The sequence below is a fragment of the Paralichthys olivaceus genome, chromosome 19 (genome assembly GCF_024713975.1).
Source record: "Paralichthys olivaceus isolate ysfri-2021 chromosome 19, ASM2471397v2, whole genome shotgun sequence".
Classification (NCBI taxonomy): domain Eukaryota; kingdom Metazoa; phylum Chordata; class Actinopteri; order Pleuronectiformes; family Paralichthyidae; genus Paralichthys; species Paralichthys olivaceus.
In genome coordinates this window covers 10699009-10708956 of record NC_091111.1, presented here as the reverse complement: position 1 = coordinate 10708956, position 9948 = coordinate 10699009, and the positions used below count along the sequence as shown (strand labels likewise).

Sequence of the window (9948 nt, the reverse complement as noted above, 5' to 3'; positions counted from 1 at the left end):
TTTTGTGCTAGACTTTTAATGGCTCCAGACTTAAATAAAAATATAAAATTATGATTTTAAACAGTAATATAATTTTACAGAAAAAAACAAATGTTTATTTATTTATATGTCTGATTTCACAGTAAAGTAAGTACAACAATAACAACAGAAGGCAGAACTATTATTTATCCACAATGCTAATAATCTGTTAGAGTTATGTTGACTTTTTGACGAAGCAACAATCAAGAGTTTATAAATCACTGTTGTGTTCATTTGCACAAAAAGCATCCAGGTAAAGTGGGGTTTTGGTTGAAGGCAATGTTATATAGTGCAGGCATGAAATATACATGTAAACATTTCCTTTACAAAGCAGAGGGGCGTAGTGTGAATATAACATAATAATGGAAGCGAACAGGGAATATATAAAGATGGAAAGGAAAAAAGATGATGAAAATACTCGCAAAACAAAAAAGAAAAGAGCACTGAAGAACACTGGATCAAATTTTACCCAAACATCGTCTTTTTTACAGTTTGGTTTTATTTATAGTTTAAGGCCACTTCAAGCTTTTATCCATGAGCAGCACTGGGCAGAAGAACTTTAATGTCGCCATGCCAGCAGAATTTAGGTCAGGTCGTTTTAAACATATTTAGCTGCTTCTCTAATGACAGTGCAATTTAAGCTTGAGAACCACCAACTGTATTTCCGCGTGGCTTTTCAGACCATGGGCTTTTATAATGATGAGTTTGGGCTCGGTGAGAAAATTGTTGCTCTGGATGCAGGAGTTGACACAGATGTGAACATTCACATGACACAGACTTCAAGTAAACCAGTTTACATTACTGAATATGTTGGCATGTGAATTCACACTGAATATTAACTCTATGTCTATGATGGCATCTGCTGGTGAGCACTACTAAAAGAATACTAATTACTATAATTATAATTAGAGGATAATTATGTTTCCCATGTTGTAGTTTAGTATAATGGCTTCACACACTGGATAATTGAAATGCTTTTCAGACAAAGTGCATTAGCTTTGAACGTTACACCACAAAACAGCAGATATGCATTTTGATTAATGTTATATTCAAACACAACCATGTTTGTATAATATTAGAAACCAAAATATAAAGTGGTCTTTAAAACAGCATCTCACATAACGCAGACAAATCTCCACATGATCACCTGTATCAAGTCTCGCTGATAGTCAGGGGCGTGTTGTCGTAACCGTGACAACAATACCCTCAGTACCATCGTTTTCCACGCCATACTCTCAAACATATCACAATAGTTTACTGTTATGCGTGATAAGATTGAAAACAATGGCATTTCCAAGCAAGGTGATATCATAGTTTTATGAGGTTTTACTAAATAAATCTTTCTATGTAATTAGTTTGTGTAAACTCAGTACCTCAGTACTGGAATATAAAGTGATGACCAATGTACAACAATCAGAATATTTAGCTCAGCATTGTATTAAACAAGCCCCTCATTGTAAAGCACAGTAGGTGTGGACCCTTCCTACGCTTATTATGTCATCTGAACGTGTAGCAGTCACATGCTGCCTTACAGCACCCTATATGTTGCCATAGTTACTCTGCAGGGCTTCAGCTGCATGCACATTCAGCAGGATGGTTAGATGAAAAATGTATAGCTGGACGTAAGTGAACCTCTCATACTGTCCATCCAAAGCCCCTGTATCTCTTTCCTCAATATGATAAATGCCCATAAACACTCAGGAGTCTAACGTGTCCGTTTTGGGATAAAAAAGGCCTCACTCACTCACTCAAGATATCTCTGTGTGTGAATGAAAGCCAGTGAAGCTGCTTTCAGACATACACTGAACTTACACATTTTGGGGATGTTCTCCGAAGAACGCAAATGTCCAAGTCGGATGCTCCTCACATTTTCCACAAGGTTTCCTACCAGCCCCCAAGTAAAATACAGCAGGAAGATGTCTGGAGAATTTGAGTGGATGTTTTAATTCATTTTCTAGCACGCAACGGACACGAAACAAAATTAAAAGCATGTGTTGTAGTCGTACAAAATGTCAACTCAGATGACTTCTGCTAACCCAATTTTCAGACATTTTCCAGAGTTCAGGTCTGAAAACAGTTTAGGTGTGAGATGAAAAGGAACCTGAAGCTCTTTTTTTGCTGCTAGCTCACTGATATTTAAAACCAAATTTATTTAATTTTTACTTAGGAAAGTGATGATTCAGGGCTATCTTTGAGTTGATTATGTAATTTTAGCTTTCCAAAGAATTACAGCTTTCAATGTGAGTTTGACCTTCAAGGAGTCATAGGATCAATTTCCCTTCCTCTTTCATGAGGACAGTAATAGTAAAAGTAAAAACCACCAGCACAGGAAGCCTAAAACCAGGAAACATATCTGTTTTTATATTTGGTTATATTTTCACATTTTCTACCTCTCTCAGTCTCCGTCACTCTCTCTATGGTGTTTGAAGCAGAGGATCTTCAGTTTCCAGCTGGGCCAGCTGCCTGCGGAGGCTGTTTACTTTGTTCTGTAGCTCCTTGTTGTATTCAATTATATGAACCATTTCTTCATAGGCCTCGTCCAAACACTTTGGGGAGCGGTTCCAGCGAAGGAACACTCCTACGAGAGAAGAGGAGAGCACTGTGGGTTATCATGACAGACACCCTAATTTCTTAGAAGCAGTTTCTATCCTTTCTACTGTGTTATTAACAGCACAGTCACACAATAAAGAGGATGTGTGCAGTTTCTGTACAAGTAGGAGATAAATATAGAGCTAAAACATTACAGTAACACTTGGAGGAACTGGGGTGGTGGATGGGGTCATTTGCTAGACTGGAAAGAGGTGTGACTGCAGAGATGTGCTGAATGACAGAAATGTACAACACAGTGTTGCAACAATAGCAGGTGGCTCAAACGACCCTGAGCACTGAAACACTTGCAGATAACATGTATTCACTGAACAGGTATGAGGCTTTAATGTCATCTTATCTCACCTATTATTGAAATCTCAATTACTTTGTTATATTATTTAATAAGTGTAAATCTATCAACAGTGTCTCTTCCAATCACGGGCGTTCCGAGGATACATATCTCCACCAAGACTAAAAACGCCCTGTTTTGCCATTTCAAAAGGTGTTTCCCGTTAATTAAACTATAGCAGACCGCAATATGGTAATTTGCCCTGCCAGTTTCATAATGAAACAAAAGTCTTTTGAACTTCCCATAATAAGACAGCAGATCTCTGACTTAACTCCATTACTGCATTGTATAGCTGTGAGCAGCGCAATTTGCTGTGTGCTCGCTCTCATCCATAAAGTTTTAACTGTCCATGCAAACAGTCAGACTTCATTCAATGGCTTCTTTCCTGACCCACACTACAACCTTCCACCAAGTATTGTCATTATCCGTTTTTTTGTCATCCTGCAGACAGAGAGACAAAATGAAAATATAAGCTCATGGCTGATTAAAAAAGAAAAATCACATGCAGTGAAGTTAAATTATGTACGATGACTAATATTAAGATAGACATTATTAATTACTAACCAATTACCCAGTTTTAATATTTGGCTGTTCTGTATTTTGGACCTGCAAATTTGAAACAGCTTCGATTTCAGATTAGTTGCTGAGTCTGGCACAAATATCATCACATGAGGGAGGGCGGCTGGGGGAGGGAGTGTGTCCCTGTCTGACAGTTTTTACTGGCAGGGTTTCACAATAAATAAACGCCTCAGTTTCCCGAAGCCAGATCATTTCTTTCTTAATCGGATGAAATGAGTCACTGACTTCTATGTATCAGAGTTACATATATTTTCTGTATTCCTGGAGGAGACCTACGTAGTTGGTGAACGGGAGTGCCCTTAGTTCAGCGCAGACATTTCATGTATTTTAACGAAAGGTACTTTCTTGCTGTGGTACCACATTCTGGGACCCGTAACATATACGTGGCTTGAATTCTAGTTTTTTTTCTGAATGCCATCAAACCCTTGTCTGTGTCAACAGCAGCGGCTTTAACTTCCATTGGGGTCTTTTAAGTTGATCCAGGAGAGAGTTTAATTCTGCTTCATTCTGCTTCAGTGCATCACTCTCTATGAAAATGCTGTGTTAGCAGCTTTACTGTTGTATTCATGCGCTTCAGTCAGCTTTCCTATGTTCCACATCATATAGAATGATGGTGTGACTCCACGGCTTTAGGGCAGGGAAAGGGGCCCCTCACACAGAAACGTCTGAACCCAATGACCCACCGTTGTGTCAAGGTCTAAACTCACTCCCAACATTTTGTCTGTATGCTTTCAGCTGATATGAGCCTTCAAAATCTTCAGCATTAACGTTTTTGTTTAATGTCACGAAATCCTGTATTATTGAAATAAACTTATCTTATCTCTACTTATCTAACAATTCCTGTTTTTTTTTTTTACCATCATTAACTTCGAGCTTGGTTTAGAATGTACAGGGAAAACCCCCCGGCACATTCCAAACCAAGCTGCTAGAAATATCATGTTGAAAGCAATGATATGAAATAACTTATACTTGTTTTATATTTATATGTTTGCTGCATTTCATATACCAGAATTGAAAGAAATATTTTTGCATCAGTGGATTCTAAAGGTGGTAAATAAGTGTCAAATGTATGAATGAAATACGTGAGAATGTTACAAACAAGTATACAATGAACAACAGGACTATGATTAGTGTGCATCTGACTGTAAACTGAACTAGTGACCCAGCACCACCGTCACTATCCATCTCAAGTGTCAGTGAGGACACCTTCTGTGTAACCTACAATAAAAAAAAGTCACCTGAGCCAAAGGGACCATGTGGGGAGCTTCACCTCTTCGTGCCACACGGTCACTGTCACATACCATGTCGTTTATTATTTCTCAGGTGGTTTCTTGTTACAAATGTTACAAATTTCCATTTGAAATAAAAATATATAAATGTCTGTAAGTCTTTATGTAACTTTGAACATACCAGGTAAAAGTAAATGCTGATCAAATTCTAGTGCACACTGTATTTACTGGTAACACTGATCCACTGTCATTATGTGACACTCACTCATGTGAAATGAATGCTGCCCTCATCTGGTCAGAGATCAGAATGTCTGAGCAAAAATGGAATCACAGAAGACAGGACCACAGCAGTTTTCCCTTCCATTAATGCTGACAGCGAGTGTCAGTTGCTGACTTGCCCAGACTTGGTTTCAGGTTTGAGCCTGTCTTCACTACAAGCTTAAGCTCAAAGCACGAATCTAACCCTCAATGTCATGAGAACTATTTTGTCATGGTGTAGACAAAACACTGTTGTGCAATGTAAAGACAGAGCCGGCAGTAGCCACATCACATTACAGACACACTCCTCATGTGGCCAACACATGCGAGCTACAGCAGATCCGCACTGAAGCTCAGCCAGAGCAAACACATTTATAAAATTGATTTAAAAAAAATACACATTAGAATGGTAATTACAGCATTCAAATAGAAAAGATTTTATAAACGTTCAAACTATATTTGACTCCCAAGATTAGTTCCAACAGACCTGATGGGTTTAACTTTAATAAAGTAACAAGTATTTCAAAAGCTGATTATGATACATAATAACCTCTGAAGTGTACACAATTACCACGTCATTAACGTCATTGTTTCAGGTAAAACCTGTGGTTAAGGTGGCATTTTGACTGTCCGTTGAATCTTACCTTCCCAAAGCAGCAGGCTCTGAGGGGCCACAGAGGGCCAGATCACCAGACTGTTGGCTTCATAGAGCGGGTAGGTAAGACGCTCCAGCTCCTGGGGCCGATTCACCCACGACCAAAGAGAAACGGTCTTCTCAGGCAGACACAGTTTGGCTCTAAAAAGAGTTTTGGTGTTAGGTTGATCAATGATAATGGCAATGGTACATGAATAGCATGAATATGGAAAACCTATGTGAAACAAAATCGATAGCATATGGCTGACATGTAGTAACTTCAGTAAACTTCAGACTCACCTTTCGGCTGCACTGTTGCCGAGGAAAGTACCAAACTGAGAAGCATAGGCGTGTTCGAAGAGCAGCACCAGGAAACCCTCGCTGAATTCAAAGGAGCAGGGAAACTGGCGAAGGATCTGCCACACACAGTCCAAGAAGAGCAGGAACACAGGTGCCTCTTGGCGGGACTTGTTGTTGGAGTAGGCTGACTGGGCACAACGCTGCTGGAACGGGTGACCCGCCTGGTAGTCATACAGGTGAGAGTGATGATGGGAAGAAATGCAGAGACCATAAAGATGCAGTACCTCAAAGTTCAGAGAATCTCACCTGGAGCCACTCTCGCTCCACCAGGGCCTGGAAGCCTCTGATGGTCCTGCAGGCTGGATCGAGGATGATCTGAGCCAAGGAAGTGACCTGTAGAGTCGAGTCTGTCCCTTCTGTACCATGAACGAGCACCGATGCTCCCTCCCTGAAAAAAAAAAAACAGAATACATTTTTTCATGGAGTCACTTTTTTAAATAAGCAACAAAGAATGCTCTTGTTCATTAGGATAATGAGCAGATGAATAGTATTTCTTGGTATTTACTGGTTCAAGATTAGTATAACAAACAAATCAGACTAAGTTTTCAGACCTGTCAATACACTGAGCAGCAAGACAAGCAGTGGTGAGGATCTCCTTGACATGAGTCTGCCAGCTGGAAGCCTCCAGTTTGCTTAGCCAGCGGTCCATGCTGTGTGACTGGTCGTTACATGCTTCTACCAGCTTTATCAGACCCTCCTGGAGGACGTTAGCCCTGGAAATGACAGAGGTGTCAAATAAAAGAGATGTCTGAACTGTGCAATCTCATCCAAAAATCTGAAAACAGAATGGCTTAGAGAAGTCAGAGCAAAATTGAGTTACGATTCCACGGCACACCTTTCAATGGTCTTGTGGATCCTCCTCCACTGGGGGTAGTTAGCCTCTGACTCAAACCCTCCACCTCGAGCTTTGGCCTGCTGAGCTATATTGATGGTGCGCGTGTCAATGATGTAACCACGTTTGCCAGGCCGCAGAGTGGCGTTGATCAGCTTTTCGTCTTCCTTACACCTCCGCCCATTGGTTCCAGTCAGAGGCTGTCCTGCTCGCATCATCACCTGAGCGTGGAAGTGATTTGAGGTACAAGCAGTACAGACATCCGTCAAACAAATGAGAATCTAAAAATATATTCTACTTTAGAAACAGTCAGAATCACATTAAGTAAATTAACTTGTGCTTACCATGCCATTCTTTTTATGGTAATAGCTAAGTACAGGAAAGCGGCCACTGTGACGAAAGGTAGCTGCTTTTCTTAGCGTGTCGTCATCGATGTCTTTGGGCACCGCCACTAGAGGGGGATATGTCGGGCACACAGTGAAGTCCTTGTTGACTTCACTTAGTCGCCATTCATCAGTCTGATAGAGAGATGTGTGGAAGGATAATACACAGGTATTATGCAAGTAAAACAGAGTTCTGGGATAATAAAATTTGAAAGCTTTTGTCACAATAAATTAACTTACCATTGACTCCAAATCTTTGAAGGCATTCTGTGGAAGGAAAGAATTCCAGCCATCTTCTATGACCTCAAACATGGGCCGGTAAAAGAAAGGGTACATCAGGGATGGGGAATCAAGTGTGGACAGAGCCTAGAGATGTAGAGAGAACAGATGTTACATTGATCAATCACATGTAAAACACATTTTAAACCAGGACAATCTTTCTAATATTAACTGTGAACACTGAGCCGTTAAGAGTTACACATCTCTGCTGCCTATTGTTTTTACCTCAATCGAGCTGGAAACGTTGAGACACTCCTCCATACCGGGGATGTCCAACTGGATCACCCTCAGGTCTTTGCATTTGACAATGATGCTTCCTAGAGACCCCACGAATCTGAAAGTCAAGGAGAAGATTTGGTTTAATGAGTGAGCACAAGAACATGAATATCACAAGAGAGACACAGAAACTCAGTGTTTTCTCAAAGCAAGACATTCCCTGGTGTGAAACCCTTTGGAGTTATCTCATAAGAGTTACTCATACTTTCTGCATCCCATGCATACTCGTTCTAGCCTCACGTACATTCCAACAGTTCCATTCATACTAATGAGGGTCTACAACGATCTGGCATTCCAAGGATGTGTGACTGATCCCACGTTCCCTTCCATTCCAGTAGACTGACATATTATAGCTGAAGCATGTGCAGTTGACACATACAGTCAGTGCGATCACAAATTTTGGGCTGCACGTGTACTGGACATGAGTGGATCACAACATTTACGTCACAAGGACCCTCGCTGACCCCAGCAGACTAGCCGACACAGAAGCTATCAAATGGCCTTTCAGGTTCACCCGTGTAATTTTAACAGACTTTGATTATCAAGTACATGTCTTTACAAAATGTATAACCAGAGGAGTCCAGTAGTATAAACAATTGTCTAAATAGGACAGTGGGTTGCATTTTGCTTGAATTTTTTAACAGAGAACATTTAATGCTCAGTGTGGATTACATCTCGCCACCCTCCTCTACCACACACGATCAATGTGGAATCAGCTTGTGGAAATCACTGAAGTGCAAGCTCGTACTCAGATTTCCTGTCACCACAGTCCCAGAGCCTCTATTCCTCCCTTTGCTTTTTAAAAATATTTTATCATATAGTCTTTTATAGAGAGGTCTCACAATGCAAACATTCACTGTACATCTCATTTCTAATAGTCAGTATCTTTGTGTGAACAACTAATGTAGCTGCAGTTTAACATTGACAATGTCTGGAAATGGCTTTGAAGGACTAATATGTGAAACAGAAGCTCATCACCTCTTCTCTATGGAGTCTATGTTAGAGTGGAGCAGCCACAGCTCCTCCGTGTTGTCCTGTCTGGAGGAGAGAATGAGGTGATGACCAGTCAGACACAGGGTCCCCTCCACAGTGGGCATGAAGGGCCGGTGCAGGATCACCCCGTCCACCCTGGGTGTTTTTATCAGCTCTGCAAACTCCATGATCTGAGGGAAAGACAGAGGAGACACAGGTTTTACTGACGCATTAGCACAACGCCACTAGCTGCTAGCCACTTAGCTGAGGTCACTGCTGCTGACACACAATGACACACGTCCTGCCGAGCTGATTTTTTAAACTAATACGCAGTGTAAGTCAGCGTCAACTCGAATTACACCGAAATATAAAGTCCGTCAGCTAGCCACAGTTAGCTTGACCCAGGAAATGAAGTGACTAACGTAAGCTAGCAGAAAGCGTAACAAATAGACGCAGAAAAAGTCTACGTCATTTTAAAAATGAGTCAAAATGCTAACGTCGTGCGCAGGGGAAATGCGCTGCACAAAGGTGTACGTTTTTCCACAATGCTAAAAGTATTCATTGAGAATTTACCTGATGAGCTTTCCGTCTGTTGTGATTGTCGGGCGAGGCTGGTACGTTCACAAAAACACGCCGACTGGAAACAACTGACGTGAGTTTTGGCTCCGGACAGTTTGTTAACAAATACAGAAAAAAATAATTGAATTCGGTATTATGTATGTTTTATTAATTTAAACCAAATGAGCTAATAGTTTTAATTAATAATGGAACAGAAGGCGTGAAGCTGTGATATAAACGTTTATAAATATGGTGTCCCATCTCGTTCAAATACATTTTTTTTTTTTTTTGAAATACCATCATTTCACACACACCTTCACTTGTTTGTTGAAGATGTGATGCGCTTTATTAAATCTCATCCATCTTGTATGAAACGTGTTTGTGCCACTAGGTGGTCACATTGGACCATTTTTGAGTCGCTCCACTGCACGGACCTGTTGTTCCATATCACCTTGATTTACTGTCTGCAAGATACATTCTGCATGGTCGTGAGAAAGAAAGGATTGTGTCAGTCAGGTTAAAATCGAAAGTTTGGGAGTTCCTTTTAAAATACACAACATTTCAGAGAAGGTTAGAGGAGTAGTCAGGATTCAGGATTGTTGTTAAGACTGAGACTGAGCTGAAATACACTT

At 40.6% G+C, this 9948-nt stretch overlaps 1 protein-coding gene across 1 annotated transcript; it reads right to left on the bottom strand.

The window, feature by feature from the left end:
* mtmr9 (myotubularin related protein 9) lies at positions 1-9402 on the bottom strand. The gene is made up of 11 exons (XM_020091961.2): positions 9332-9402; positions 8765-8949; positions 7736-7844; positions 7472-7597; positions 7193-7366; positions 6852-7069; positions 6568-6729; positions 6263-6404; positions 5957-6177; positions 5667-5818; positions 1-2596 (listed from the first exon to the last, which is right to left on the bottom strand). The coding sequence occupies exons 2-11, from the start codon at positions 8944-8946 to the stop codon at positions 2433-2435; spliced, it is 1650 nt and encodes a 549-aa protein (XP_019947520.1). The 5' UTR covers positions 8947-8949; positions 9332-9402; the 3' UTR covers positions 1-2432.
* Between the last annotated feature and the right edge of the window lie 546 nt (positions 9403-9948).